This window comes from Musca autumnalis, unplaced genomic scaffold (genome assembly GCF_047663935.1).
Source record: "Musca autumnalis isolate F117 unplaced genomic scaffold, ASM4766393v1 scaffold_1, whole genome shotgun sequence".
Lineage (NCBI taxonomy): Eukaryota > Metazoa > Arthropoda > Insecta > Diptera > Muscidae > Musca > Musca autumnalis.
Window position 1 is genome coordinate 283094282 of NW_027411644.1, and position 16667 is coordinate 283110948.

A 16667-nucleotide genomic window follows, 5' to 3' on the forward strand; every position below is an offset into this window, starting at 1 on the left:
TATGGCGGTTTCAATTCTGATAAAAAGAAAAAAATCTTAAAAAAACGCTACTCATTATATTGAGAAGTACTGGTAATTAATGACTTCAAACGTACTATATGATTACTGAGGTCTCATAACTTTAGTAAAAAATGTGGCGTACAAAAATAAGGCCCCATGAAATAACACCCCAAACGGAAATGAAAATGAACCCCAATTTTTTGGTGTTTTTTCAATTTGAAAAATGGCCCCAATACAAACGCCCCAAACACGGAAATTTGGCCCCAAAAAAATATAACATTAATGCCCCAAAACGTCATTGGGACACCAATTCATTTTTGAAATTGGGGTGCATTTGACAAACACCGAAAATACAATTAGGCCCCTAACTATCAATTTACACCACAAAATATTTATTCATTTAAATTTTTAAAGATATTCATTCAATAGTTTGTAATATGTAACTAATTGATGGTTATATTTTTTTATAACTTTATCATATTGAAGCTTCCACTCTCCATTGTTGCTAATTCTGTTTGAATTGATTTTTTTTTTTTCAAAAATATTTTCTCAATTAAAATAAATATTTTTAAAATAAAAATCGCCCGATTTTTTACAAAAATATTTTTACAGTTTTAGAAACTTCAAAGTTTTTCTAAACAATTGCAAATACTTTAAAAACCCGAAAAGCTTCGCAGGCGAAATTTGTTTTGAAAAAAATCGCGCGATTTATTCAAAAATATTTTTACAATTTTAGAAAATACACAGTTTTTCTAACAAATTGCAAATACTTGTATAAAACGCCGCAGGCGAAATATTTTTCCAAAAATCGCTTCCCGAATACACACTAACATCTTGCGGAAGATATGGTAGGCTTCCAAATAAATTTTGGGTTCCTTTAAATGGAAAATAATTTTGAAGGAAAACTGTACTTTTTGAAATGCGTGTAAATCGCGAAATCCTCAAAATCACTTGATGCGCATACGGTTTCCCGATAAAACGAAATATTTTCTTTTCGTTTGTATACATTTACCAAGATTTACTTTGGCGGCTGTGATGTAGCATTGTCTACAGTTTAGTGTGCAAAAAACTGTATAACGCTTATAATTTGCACAAACAAAGTGCATACACTTTTTATGCGCATCCGATTTCACTATCAACCGTGAAAAAATACATGGCCAATGCTACTAAATTTTTTAAACCGCTGTTTTCGCAAAAACGCGAGTGATGTATCAGTTTCTTCATTGAAATGGAAACGATTCACGAATTTGTCCGCCATATTTTCAAAAACTATTTTCGCAAATTTTTCAATTTTTGCAGAAGCCGTTTCCGCCGCCCTAGTGGATGGATTTTCACGATCTATGATTTATATAATCCTGTACCGAGTACTTTAATCCTATGATTATAATAATAATTGTTCTACAAACATCCTATAATGGACAAGGGAGAATGCACCCCGATTCATATTAGCTCAATGTGTCTGACGTGTCTGAGGCACTACTTTTGTAGAGTAGGTTTTCATGGCTAAAATACTTAGGAAATGTCGCCAACATTACTGAGAGGTATTTTGCCACCGTTGAAAAGTGTTTTGATGTTGTCTGACCGGAGAATAGAACCCACGACCTTATGTGTGCAAGGCGGGTGTGCATACCATTGTACCACGGTGGCACCCTTAATCCTATGATTGGTTTTTAAATAAAAAATACGAAATCCGGTTTCAAAATATCAGCATCCATAAATGGTGGAAATTTTGAAAAGTGATACATTATAAGTGTAATCTTCATTTTGTATTCTTCTACTTTATCTTTGGACAGATGTCCGTCATTTGAATGGTTTAACCAGCAATCGAATAGCAACGTAAAAACCTCGCTAGCTCCAACGTGTTTTTGCGTATGTTTATTCATACGCGGTCATAACTTCCACGCAAATTAATTTTTTTTTTTTTTTGGTAAAGTGTTGAGCTTTGTTCAAAAACACTTAATTTTATCCAGTAATAGTCATTTTTCAGGGGAAAGTCCATACTTATTGAGAAAACAGCCCGAAAGGTGTAAGAAAAACCCTATAACACCATATGTAATGGCTGGAGAGCACGATAATTCTCGATATGATCAACCGATTTGGTCCAAAATTTTACCTTCGTCATATTTTGTCCAAACTTAGCTTCAGTTCGAAGATGGGCATTACTGGTCCACAACTTAAGATACTTCGCCCACCCCTGTATTTAAAAAATGTCACTAAAATGGTATGCACGATATCTCTTGAACGGAGCAACCAATTTGGTCAAATCTTTGGATCTTCAACATTACGAAAATTCAACATTAGTGTCTAAGTGCAGTTTAGGATCTGTTCAAAGATCCTTTGGAATTGTGTACCGATTCTGTTTGTTGTGGTCCTGCTTACAGCGATATTATGTTTTCCGTGGACAAGTCCATGCTTCCTGGCATACTGGACCAAAAGTTATACTATGACCCACTGAAATGACTAGTGGGCGGGATACCTAACAACATATGACTCCCAAAATAAGATCCATGGACAATGTCGGTCCATTACTTTAAGTACTTCTTCGGTAACACTTTTGAACTTTAATCTTAATCCACATTTTTGTCGGCAAGTTCAAATGTCCAAAAAGGGCTACGAAATTTTCTGAAAAGACCCTAAATACATTCGATCTGTCCTTAGATGAAAGTTTCAATTCACATAGGCTGAGATATACCCTGTCGGCAAAACCGAGGTAGTGGTGTAGAGTATCATATGGTCAGCCCCATCCGACTATAGCCCTCTCTTACTTGTTATACCCTCAGCATTTATGTTAACGAGGGTATATACACTTTCATACGGGCAAAATGTGCCTCATCGAAATAATGGTTTTAGACCCCAAGTATGTTTGGACGAAATGTGTTTCAGACAATTTGGAGTTGATTTAGCAACGTCCGTCCGTCTGTCTGGCTGTCTGGCTGGCTGGAGCGCAAGATAACTCTCGAACGGATCAACCGATTCGGTCCAAAATTTGGCTTTCATATATTTTGTCCAAACTTAGTTTCAGTTCGAAGATGGGTTATATCGGTCCACTCCTTCCGGTACCTCCCCCACAAAAGTTCGGAAATGTTCGGAAAATTTGCGTACACGATAACTCTTGAAGAAAGTAACCGATTTAGTCCATGCTTTGCACATCGTGTAATTTCTACCGGACTTAGATGAAGTCCCAATATGGACTCAATTGGTCCACTCCTTGGGACAAAATTTCGGAAAGTTCAGTTTAGGACCTGCACTCGAATCGCTTTGATTTTTGTTGTAGCAACTTCTATTCACCCCATACGACAGTATAAGTTTTATCAGGGGCAAGTCCATACTTTCTGAGAAAATAGCCTGAAAGGTACAGGAAACCCCTATGAGAGCGTGTGTAGAGGTTGGAGCGCAAGATATCTCTCGAACGGATCTGTCTATTCGGTCCAGAATGTGGCCTTCGTAATATTTTGTGCAAACTTAGTTAAGCCATATCGGTCCACTCCATATCGGTTCACTCTTTCAGGTACCTCCCCCACAAAAGTTCAAAAATGTTCGGAAAAATTGTGCGCACGACAACTCTTGATGGGAGTGACCGATTTGATCCATACCTTACACATCCAAATATACCTACCAGGTATAGATCAGGTTCGAATATGAAATATATTTGTCCACTCCTTCGGGTACCTCCCACACAAAATTTCGGAAAAGTTCAGTTTAGGACCTGCTCTCGAATCACATTGATTTTTGTTGAAGCAACTTGCATTCGCTGCCTCAATTACATCAGTAAAAGTTTTTTCAGGGGCAAGTTCATAATTCTTGTGAAAACAGCCAAAAAGTTGTAAAACCCCCCTATGGCACCATATGTAGTGGCTGGAGAGCTCGAACCGAATACTGCGTTCGTCCACACTTTGGATATTGTAATATTTCTTCGAATATTAGATGAAATTCGAAGGTGGTGCATATAGGTCCACTCCTTCCGGTACCTCACCCACAAAAGTTCGATAATATTCGCTAAAATGGTACGTGCGACCGATTTGGACCAAACTTTGGATCCCTAAATATTGTCGAAACTTAGTTTATGTTCAAATTTGGGCCCTTTCTGTCCAATCCTTGTGTGGTTCGAGTATCCTTTGCATATTTTTACCGAAGGTTTTCTTAGTGGCCCTGTTTACTGCGATACTATGTTCTTCGTAGGCTAGTGTGATAAAAAAGCCCTATCTATCGAAATTCCGCAAATTTTGAGCTTTAATCCTATCTATACTTTTGTCGGTTCATACGCCCAACATTTTGAAACCCCCCTAAATACATAAGTTTTTTTGGAAAAAAAAAATATTTCTATCCACACGGCAAAGCCGACTGATACTTTTTTACATGTTTTTTTTCTAAGTGTATATACTTTTATATCTATATTTATTTCTATACCTACGAATGTATGTGTGTCCACAAACTATCTCTCAATACTCAAGAAAAAACCCTGGAATCATATATGCCATCATATTTACAATACTACTAACCTGTTACATTTGGCGATGTTGAATTCCAATTCTGCCAGTCATCAATTTCGGTGAAATTCACATCAAACATTTGACAGCTGCTATACTTTTCGGCACCACGATTGTCCTTTGACCTGTGATTGGATGTGCGGGTGTATGTGTGTACATGTATGGGTGAAAGAGGATATTGAAAAATATCAATAGTTGTGTTATAGTTCTAGTGCAATCGCCTGCATGTGTAGGTGTATGTGTGAGTGGACCAAGTATTGCATGTTCGATGATGACATTTATATGTGAAATGCAAATTTGAAAAATGAAATTTTAAACGCAACTCTTGACAATTTATTACAGCTCTAGAGCCTGGACAAATTGATAGACATTTGTTGTTTGTGTACACATATAGGTAGGTATACGGACATGTCCTCGATGTTAAGGATTTCCACTCGAAATCGAATGGCGTACAACTAGAGTAGTGGCGTAAAATGTCACAAAATTGTCAAAAATTACTTATCAAATATTTAGCATTCATATTGCGTTTGTCGAGCGGGAACATAGCAACACTCCAAAATAAAACCATCACATACACACACACACTTGTTTGGTTGCCAAAGAATACTCACGTGGGTAGTGTTATACGCCGCCATTCATCCAATGTAAAATTTGTTTGTTCCCTACCCGGTACTGTACACCAATGATCGGGTATATTTAAAGCCAAAATAATATTCATATAACACATGGCCCCGGCCATTGAGAGGCCCATAACAAAGATTATATTATACAGCAGTTGAAAGCGTCCATGATTACCCGCCTTTTCCATAATCTTTTGAAAAGGATCTTCTTCTGAGGTGGTTGTTTCATCGTCTTTTCCTTTGTGGGATTGCCCCACATCCACAATAGATCCATTTTGTTTTTCACTGGACATCTCATTGTTCCCCATCACTTTATGCGCTCAACACGAACTCCAAATCTAACGAAAGACAGAAAACAAATGACAAGCGTATTAGTTTAGAATGAATAATTTTCTAACTTTTATCAAAGGCCTAATGTCGATTGTCGTAAATCTTTTATGGATGAAATTACTCGTATAATATTTGCCAATCTGTATTTGCACACCTTGATTTCGTGAAACTTTATTACCTGTGGCCTATTTGTGTGATTTTCATTTTATATACAATATCTTCTAAATTTAAATTTGTCTTTTATTGCGATCATAACTTCTGATAAGAAGTCAATTGAATTGTTTGTTGAAAAATTGTTGAATCACTAAAAATATGATGAAATTCGAAATTGCGAGAGGAGTATATAATCAAGGTTTATATTCTGGTAGAGGCAAACAAAATAAACTTAACACAACATTCGATATAGTAACGATAAAACGGAAACACAATACTCTGATAGGTCCAAAGTATAGAGCCGGCTGACGTAGGGGCTGAAAAACACAACGAAAAGTTCATGAACGGCTTTATCATAGTCCAAAGTCCAGGGTATATTATGGTTATCGTCGCCTGAGACGATATCTTCCAAACTGAGATCAAGTTAGGAAATGTACTATATTAGTACATTCCTTCGAGTACCTCCGCGACAAAACTTCTAAAAATTTTTAATTACTTCCTGGACTTAATGGACTCAATCGGTAAACTCCTTCGGGTACCTCCCACACAAAATTTCGGAAAAGTTCAGTTTAGGACCTGCTCTCGAATCGCCTTTGTTGTTGTCGTAACAACTTTTATTCACTGTCCCCCATACGAAGGGGCAAGTTCATACTTCCTGAGAAAATAGCCTGAAAACTGAAAAAACCCCTATGACACCGTGTGTAGTGATTGGAGCGCAACATAGTTCTCGAACGGATATGCCGATTCTGTCCAAAAATTGGCCTTCGTAATATTTTGTCCAAGCTTAGTTTAAGTTCGAAGACAAGCCATATCGGTCCACTCCTTCAAGTATCTCCCCCACAAAAGTTAAAAATGTTCAGAAAAATTGTATGGTCCATACTTTACACATCCTAATATATCTACCAGACATAGGTCAGGTTCGAATATGGATTATATTTGGCCACTCCATCCTATACCTCCCACACAAAATTTCGGATAAGTTCACTTTAAGACCTGCTATCGAATCATTTTTGTTGAAGCAATTTACATTCGCTGCCTCAATTACGATGGTAGAAGTTTTTTCAGCGGCAAGTCCATACTTTTTGAGAAAACAGCCCGAAGGGTGTAAAAACCCCCTATTGCACCCCCATGGTCTATGTCGGTCCATTCCTTTAAGTACCTCTTCCGCAAAACTTTTGAACTTTAATCCCAATCAACATTTTGGTCGCTTCATACGCCCAAAATTTTGAAACCCACTAAATACATAAGTTTTTTGAAAAAAAAAGTGTTTCAATTTACACATGCTGAGGGTATATCTCTGTCGGCAAAGCAGACTGATACTTTTTTACTTTTACAGTATTTAAATTCACACAGGATGAGGTTATATCTCTGCCGGCAAAGCCGACTGATACTTTTTTACTTGTTTTTTTTTTTTCTCAAAACCGTAAGACTTAGCAAAGCTGGCTAAAGTAAAGGTTGTAGATAAAACTATTGTCTACAAGAATGGTTTCTATGATTTTTTAAAAAGATTTACCATTTTCGAGATTTCAAATTAAAAATTAGCCGCGTAAGTACATTTTGAGGCGAACCGGTTAAAATAATCACACTATGTGTTTGATATTTCCATAAGCGATATCCGAACGATATCCACTTTACAGTAATCGGTTCAGTAGAACCGGGTCTAACCCGGTTTTTGAATCTGGCCTTTCGGGTCGAATAACCGGCGAGCCGGAGCCGCCACCCATGAAAATTGCATTTTTCAGCGCAACCCATACCTTCGTACAAAAATTCAAAAAAAAAAATCGGAGAGTTTCCGTTGGGGTCGTTACCGTTGGGCCTTCGATTAAATGGAATAACTCTACTAAACACGCTCCGATTGTTTTTTAAAGATAGGTATAATTTCTCTCTTCAATGAAACAAATATTTTTTGGGGGGACAGACCCGGTTACTTGAGTTATTTTAGCCGGTTCGTCGGAATACGTGCATATTTCCCTTATATGTGCATAAAAAATATGTGTTTTTTATAACAGCTATATCTCTAAGAGAAAAATTGTAAAGATCAAACTTGTAGATAATTTTTTCTGTCTACAATATTTACTTTACTCACTTTTTGATTAGACACACAGTTTTCAAAAAATAAATCCGAAAACCTAAAAAACCCTTAAATTTGACCTTTGACCCCGAATAACTTTTGTGCACACATGGGATGGGGACTTTTAAGGCGTTGCTTCTAATCGCAAACCCTAGCTCCCCACCAAAATTCAGCTTTGTGGGAATTGTTGCAATTTCAATGTCTATTTTGACTGGGCTAATTAATGGTCCATTTTTAAACTTAAACTAAGGTTTGAAAAAATATTAAAAATTTGATACACAATTCGTAATTTAATTGGGGCTGATAGCCTTTTCAGCCTATGTTAATCGAAACTTTCATCTACAGACAGATCGAATGTATTTAGAGTATATTCAGAATTTTGTGGCCCTTTTAGGACATTTGAACTTGCCGATAAAAATGTGGATAAGGATTAAAGTTAAAAAGTGTTGAGAAGGAGGTACTTGAAGGAATGGACCGACATAGTCCATTATGGAAGTGGATCTTATTTTGGGAGTCATATCTTTTCAATAGATATCGCGCCCACTAGTCATTTCAGTGGGTCATCGTATAACTTTTAGACCAGTATGCCAGGAAGCATGAACGTGTCCACGGAGAACATAATATCGCTGTAAACAGGACCACAACGAACAGCATCGATATACTTTCCAAAGGATCTTCGAACAGACCTTAAACTGCACTTAGACACAAATGTTGAACTATTGTGGTGGAGGTACCCTAAGAAGAGGACCGATATGGGTCATTTTAGATGGTAAGCTAAATTTGGACAAAATATTAGGAGATCCGGAACAAGAGATTGGCCTTGGGGTCCAGAGTATAACGATATATATTTTGTCTTGCACAAGTCCATGCTTCCCGAGATATGGGCCTTCAAATTTCCACAAATACCAATGACTTTTCTAATGTTTTTACAGCCCAATTTTATTAGCTTTCTAATGGTATACATATAAACTTAAGCGGTTACTTAAAATCGGTACAAAATCCGGGTTTTATATCGCTATATCCGGTTCAAAAAATATTAGATAACCGGATCTATTCTCCAAGAAAATTTGTCATTAACGTGTTCAGCATATCGGGAGCTATATATGGTAAATATTTCAGATACATCCCAGATGTCAATATAAGCGATAAGCAATGGGTATGTCTACACACCAATAAATAACCAATGACGAATATATAGAAAAACAAAACATATGTTTTTTTCTGAACAAAAACCGGGTAAATGTCAAAAAGGACAATGAAAACGTGACAATATCGATTAGTTGTCAATGAGAACCGTACCTAAAAATCTCTGAGCAATATTTCTGCGGAATATTTGGATGCTGTAAAATCTCATTTTGTGGTACTTTTACTACGGTTCAAGAAAGAAAGGACGAAAAGGACATGAAAGGAATTGAGTTAGAAGAATGAAATATTCTACAAAAAGATTCGCCATTCGATTTGACTGAAGACATGTAATCTCAAAACGAAGCTACAATAACGGCAAACAGAGATATAAAGCTATTTTCTCAAGCATCATAGGCGAAAATTCAAAAAATGCATCGCGCGATATCTCAGAAACTTGACCTATGGGTAAAATTTCCTTTTGGGTTCTTAATATACTCACTTAGGGCTTTCATCTCCAAAAGGAATTTTCCACCGCACAGACCTTGAGTTCCAATTTGTTGCACAGTGTTATCAGACAAAAATATCGGCATTTTTAAACCGGTAAATTGGTTGGATTTTATGTTGTTTTGGAGATTGTTTTGTTTCCCCATGCCTATTTTTGCATTATAAGATAATCTCTACTTTTTTTCATGACATTTTGTATTAACAGCATAAAACAATTCATACCTCCAGAGGGGAAAGAGAGGAGAATGCTGCTACTTTAAAGGCCCTTATCTCGGGAAGTATGGACTTGTGCAAGAAAAAATTTATATAGTTATACTCAGGAGACCAAGGGCTATCTGTGGTATATACATATATCATCAAGATCCGGACACGGCCCTAAACTCGTCTTATGCCGGAGATCCAAAGTTTGGACCATATTTGTTGCCTGTTCAATAGATATCGGGCATATAATTTTAGTGACATTTTTTAAATATTGGGGGGAAGTACCGGAACTTGGGGACCGTTATTGCCCATCTTTGAACTGAAACTAAGTTTGGACAAAATATGACGAAGACCAAAATTTATTTTTGTCAGATATCTGTGATAGTCTACAAGTTATGGCCAATTTTTATAAATGCAAAAAGTTGCTGAATTGTTCCATGGAATCTGTTTTTTATGTCTTTGGCAGTTTGTGTCACATGAAACACGTTTTGTCACATTTCAACCAAAACACTTTTTATCAATCGTGTTCCACCTCCCTTATATGAAGTGCTACTGTGGAGTTTAAAAATCAGGACTTTAAATGAAAGATACAATAAGGACCATTATTATAGGTTTCCTTAACATTTATTTAAGGGATTGCCTCCACTTATCACTATTTTTTGTGGTAAAAATTTCGATCGGACAAAACGGATTGATATTTTGCATTTCTAAGGTAACATAAAACATTTAAACGCGTTTTTCTTATAATACCATTTTTGTAGTCGGTGTTGACACTAGCTTCAAATCGAATGGACGTTTTTGCGTATATTTTTGTGGACTTACATCAACGCTTGATAAACTTTCGTTTTCATATAACAATACAATATTCAAAAATATTTGGATTTAGAAACTATTATTCTTCAGTTTTTAAACCAAGTCCTTTAAAACAATTTGTTCCATACGCCACATTATTCGTAACTTGGCAAAAATGGGCAATTTTTTGTTCCAAACGCCACCATTTTTGGTGCGGAACAATTCGTTTTTGTCTCTTTTTGTTACATATGCAAAACGACATGGATATGGAACTTAAAAGTTCAAAGTTGTTTTGTTCCATACGCCAGGCTTTATGGATATGGAACAAAACGACAAGATTTTTTGGGTCACAAAGCGGATATGGAACATAATGACATCTGAATATCTCAGAAACTATAAGAGATAGAGAAAAACCGACCAAAAAATTTGAAAGAGCATGGTTCAAAACCTTGTAAGGTAACTTTATCTCAAAATGTCAAAAATGGCGTATGGAACACTTAAGCATGACACCGACGATATGGCTTTTTTTGCATCATTCAGTTTTTTTTTTCTCTGGAAGTATGGACTTGCCCTTGATGATACTTGTACCGTCGTAGGGGAGGCAGTGAATACAAGTTGTTACAACAAAACTCAAAGCGATTCAAGAGCAGGTCCTAAACTGAACTATTCCCAAAGTTTTTTGTGGGAGTTTTTTCGATGAGGCACATTTTGCCCGTATGAAAGTATATATACCCTCGTTAGCATAAATGCTGAGGGTATAAACAGTATACTATAAGCAGATCCCTCGTTCTAAAATGAAATAGCATTTTCGTGCATTTAGCATTTCGAGTAGTGTTATCCTATATAGACCTTCTTGGAAATTGAGGTACGCAAGGAAGAAATTTTGCAACGTGCAAAGTTTCTGTCGAATTGGATACTAAGTTCGTAAGTTACCTCGCTCCTCAGTCCATTTAGTTAATATGAAGTTGCCCTTGGAAAAAAATACCGCCGTAATAGCGGCCGCCACAAAAAATTTGAAAATTTGTGAGCGTGGTACCAGAATAAGTGTTTCGGTCCATTGATGTCGTAAAGAAATAGTTGGACCAACTGGGTTACTCCATTCCAAAGTTATGGTGCTCACCGAATCGTCGACTGGTTTTCCAGATAAATGAGTGCTAATAAGGCACCAGATGCCTTCAAAACGACAAATCAGCCGATATCTCCAACTCTGTAGCCTGTATGGTCACGTACCTCATGGCACCTCACGTAATTAGATAACAACTGAAGAAGAAACTTTTTGCAACACCCATTTTCATATTGAAGTCGCATTTTCTTGTGTTTGGACGCTTAAATTGGAAAGTCAGCTTTTTCGAATTTATCTTGTTATCGGATCGCTATACAATAATTGCAATAAAAACCCGAAATACTCCTTGATTACGAATGGACTTTGATTTGATTTTGGAATGTGTTAACCCGATAACGTCGTGCCCAAAAAGAATTTCAAGTTTCATATCGTGGAATGAGAAATGCTAAGATAAGAGATTTCTTTAATGGATTCTAGCAGAGTTATGTAGAATTGCATTAGGCGTTGGACTATAATGTAATGAAATCAATTTTCAGACAAAATTAGCCTTATAACTTCAGAGGAAAATTTATATTGAAGTGACTGGGAGTGAAAGAAAGAGTTTTGGTTACAAATTCTGAAGTTACAATTTATTGAACAACTCAATGTGCTACGCTATTTTATTCTACCTATCCTATTGCGCTGGGTTCGGCACGGCTGGTTCGTCTTGAATGTGGGCTGCTTCGGTGCTGTTGCGGTGGGGATAACGTCGGTTCTGCAGCTTATGTCGGTGTCGTAGTCGGCGAATTACCAGACCCATGGCGGTACTGGTGTCAGCTACCTCGGCAAAGACTGGCGTCAACGCCCACGCCGGCTTTTGACCAAGATAACGCACTCTTTCCTTATGTTCTGGCCCACGACGGCTCTTGAACGAGATTTCGATCACTTTTCCTTATGATCTGGCCCACGACGGCTATTGAACGAAATTTCGATGACTTTTCCTCATGTTGTGGCCCACGATGGCTCTTGAACGAGATTTCGATAACTGTTTCTTATCTTGTGGCCCACGACCTCTCTTGAACAGGTTGTAGCACACTTTCTTTTTAAGTTCAGGCCCACGACGCACTGTGTTGCCACGTGGACAAAAATCAAAAAATGTGATGTTAACTTTTACATATGTTTATGTTTTTATACCCTACACCACTATGTGGTAAGGGGTATTATGTGTTAGAGCATTTGTATGTAACATACAAAAGGAAGCGAGATAGACCCATAGTTCCTTCTACGGATATACATAGAATCACTTTCTGAGTCGATTTATGCATGTCCGTCCGTCCGTTCGCAACATACAGGTCGCATTTGTTGACCGATTTCGCTGAAAATTGGGGAATACCATTTTTTTAGCCGTCGGAAGATCAAGTTCGAAGATGGGCTATATCGGTCCAAGTTTTGGTATAGCCCCCATATAACGGTACCTCCCGATTTAAGGTATTTTAAGGATCTTAGCCGCATTTGTTGCCCAAACCAGCTGAAATTTTACATTTGAGGTTCCCAATGGCCGCGAAATTGCTCCACTAAAAATTGTCAAGATAGGTCCACGGTTCGGTATAGTCCCCATATAACGATACCTCCCGATTTAAGGTATTTTATGGATCTTAGCCACATTTTTTGCCCAAACTAGCTGAAATTTTACATTTGAGGTTCTCAATGGCCGCGAAATTGCTCCACTAAAAATTGTCAAGATAGGTCCACGGTTCGGTATAGTCCCCATATAACGATACCTCCCGATTTAAGGTATTTTAGGGATCTTAGCCACATTTTTTGCTTGAACTAGCTGAAATTTTACATATGTGGTTCCCAGTGGCCACGAAATTTCGCCACTTAAAATTGTTAAGATAGGTCCATGTTTTTTTGTAGCCCCCATATAACGGTACCTCCCGATTTTAGGTATTTTAACGATTTTCCCCAAATATGGCTCCAATTTGCCATTTGGAGTTTAATGAGTTCAAAAAATTTACTTTAATGTTTCATGTCTGAAATACTCAGGAAATATCACCAACATTACTACGTAATGCAGTAGACAATTTGATGGGAATCAAACCCGGACATTCAGCGTTCAAGGCGGTTGCACATAGCTAATTCCTACAGGTTGTGGTGTAGGGTATCACATGGTCGGCCCCGTCCGACTATAGCCTTTGCTTACTTGTTTTTTTTTTTACAGTAAACACATCCGATACAACGAATCTGAAAGAATTTTGTCGATATGTGCGCCCATAATGAAGTTATAGCTCTTTAAATATGAAAAATATTTCCCTGGTAATCTAAAGCGATAATCATATGAAAATTAGACGACATTTAAAATAACATTTTCTGAAAAGTTTGTTGATAATACTAAAATTCAATTACGGATAATTACGTCATATTTTCCAAATTTAATCAACATTTAAATCGATTTTGTCAAAATCGGTGAAACTGAAAAAGGCCTTAAGAAAACATCCCATGTTAAATATGAAGGATATGTTTCAAAAATTGATAGGTTTATAGCAAAATCGGTGAAAGATATATATGGGGGCTATATCCATATCTGAACCGATTTTTGTGAAAATCGGTAGAGCTACTCGGGGGCATAAGAAAATAGCACATATAAAATTTGAAGGCTATTCGATTAAAATTGGCCGAGTTATAGCAAAATCGGGGAAAAATATATATGAGGGCTATATCCAAATCTGAACCAATATGGACCAAAGTTAAAATTGTTCATTCCTATGCCTTTATAAGTATTTGTGCAAAAATATATCAACCTAGGTCAACTCCTTCTACTTTTGTCCACTTTTGTATGGAAGCGGCAACACTGTGCGACGGCTCTTGAACGAAATTTGATCACCTAATTCTTAAGTTCAGACCAACGACACTTTATTCTTAAGTTCAGGTCAACGACGGTTCTTGAGCTTGGCGGGAAAATCTATTAAAATCACTTAAATTCTTAGATTCAGACCTATGACGCTTCTTGAACTTCGCGGTAAAATCTCTTAAAGTCACTTAATTTCTTAAGTTCAGACCAACGACGGTTCTTGAATTTCGCGATAATTTCACTACACGTTTTCCGTGGCCCACGACTGTACACTCTACTTAGTAATTTCGACACAATAATACACTCACCTCTGTGACCGATAACACTCTCGTATACTCCGCTTGAAGACTATTCCGTCTTGTCTGCGTCTGGTATCCGTTCAACCACTCGTGTTCACGCTCTATCACCGACTGAATACCCAGGTTGGTTTGTCTCTACCTTTTATACCCTCGGCAGCTGCTTCTAGCAGCCTTCCCGCCACCGCTTCCCTCCTGCTGCGTCGACCACGTGGCTACTCGATTAAAGGGAACTTGTTTAAAAAATTTGTGCTAAGTGTAACAGGAACTTGTTTGTTTCTTACTGTACCGAACACATTAGGATTATTTCTGCTAGTGGGATCTTACAAACAATTGTTATTAACCTGATTATTATTATGACTTTAATTATTGGTTATGATAATAATTATTATTAAAGAATTGATAATATTTATTGAAAAATCAACAAATTTTAATATACTTCATTTTTCTTACATTAAAACATAAATAACACTGTGCAACCCGAAAATTATTAACCATGTTATGACACCGCAGCGTGACAGAAGACCAAAAAAGAAAGGACACGTGTCTCGCCGTTTTTTCGTATCTCATCAACTTTCGCGGTTACAGGCCTCCAAAGGTTTGAGGATTTGATGTAAAAAGGGTCATCTAGTCAGGACTATATCTTTCAAACCGTTAGGAAATTTGAATTTATTTCAGAGTCCAAGTTGTAGCTCTTGTCTTAAAGAACAAAAATTGTGAACACATATAATCCATCAAACTTCATCTGCAAGGTCGAAATGGCCAAGGTCAAATTTCTTTTAAAATGTTTTCTCGGGTTCTGGTCTACAGCTATCAAACCGATCAAATTTGAAGCAAATAAGCAACTACAAAATGTACCTCAGATCTCAATAAACATCTTTCTAGAACATACGAACTATGTATAGTCGGTTCTTAAAGGTCAAAATAGCACAGAAAATGTGATTTGTATCCTGTTTTCTCTGGTTCTGGTCCACAGATAAATTCAAATTTCCTAACGGTTTGGAAGATATAGTCGTGACTAAATGACAACTTTTTATATCAAAGCCTCAAATCTTTGTAGGTCTATAACCGCGAATGTTCATGAGATAGGGAAAAACGGCGAGACACGTGTCTTCTCTTTTTTGGTGTTCTATCACACTGTGGAGTCAGAATATGGTTAATAAAATATGACTCAAAAAATTACACCCAGTGTAATATTTCCGTAGTGCCTGTGTACACAAAAATGAGGGACAATTTGTGTCGTCACAATGTAAAAAAGTGGTCTGGTCTTCGGGCACCAAGAAAGAACAGTTGATCGGAGGCGCAACCACCGTTGTATGGAAAATTAATTTGCAACCCGATGCACGCATAAGTTTAGCAACTAGAGCGGTTATAAAACAATAGGCCCCCGAAATTCGTCTACAAATATAAAGTATTTTGAACCAAGAGACATTCCTGAACATTTTCTAAAATTTCATGAAATTAGGTTCAGTACTTTTGAAAAAATAATGTATTTAAAAGAGTGGGCGTGGTCAATAGTTTTCGAGATATATTATGGGATTTTGGCTCCATATATATACCTTGAGTCGGAGACACAACCCCATTGCCTCGCAAAGTAAATGCTGAAACCGATATAATCATAACTTTGGCATATACATATAGCCGTGGGGAAGGTACACCACCTCCTGCGAAATTCAAAAAATATACATTACCACAACACACATTGAACATTTTCTGCAATTTTATCATCGTTTTATCTCAATTTTTGTGCATTCTAGAGTGATTACCACTTACGAGCGTAGAGACGAAAATGTACAAAACACGGATTTTATTGGATTTTCACATTTTTGAAAGCTAACATAATTTCCTTTTTGGGAAAAATAAGTAACTGTACTATTTGGTGTATTCTACGCAGCATAGAGCCTGAGGAAAACCATTTTCCTTTTTTGTTATGCGTTTTTCACACTTCAATCACTCTAACTTTCTCAAACGATTTTTTTAAATATATGACTTGTTTGAAAGGTAAAATTTGACCCTTTAAACGAAAGAAAAAAGTAGTAGAAATCCGTGGTGAAATGTAGAAGTTATGCCCGTTAAAGTTCAAAATTCAAGAAATTCATTTTGCTCGAAAGTTACCTTTATAAAATCACTTTACAAAGTGATCTGGAAGAACCATAAGTATTTTCGTCTTTCATGGGCTCCGACAAAACCGAATA

At 36.9% G+C, this 16667-nt stretch overlaps 1 protein-coding gene across 4 annotated transcripts in view; it reads right to left on the reverse strand.

The window, feature by feature from the left end:
• LOC141389628 (organic cation transporter 1) overlaps positions 1 to 16667 on the reverse strand; it is a 123475-nt gene that overhangs the window by 47154 nt on the left and 59654 nt on the right. For 3 of the 4 annotated variants that reach the window (XM_073961462.1, XM_073961463.1, XM_073961464.1), the window contains exons 2-3: positions 5099 to 5445; positions 4500 to 4612 (exon numbers count right to left, since the gene is read on the reverse strand). In XM_073961462.1, coding sequence (XP_073817563.1) covers positions 4500 to 4612; positions 5099 to 5415 — 430 coding nt within the window. In that variant the 5' untranslated portion in view covers positions 5416 to 5445. Of the gene's footprint in view, positions 1 to 4499; positions 4613 to 5098; positions 5446 to 14484; positions 14833 to 16667 lie in introns of all 4 variants that reach the window. The other variant, XM_073961465.1, reaches the window with a different exon arrangement.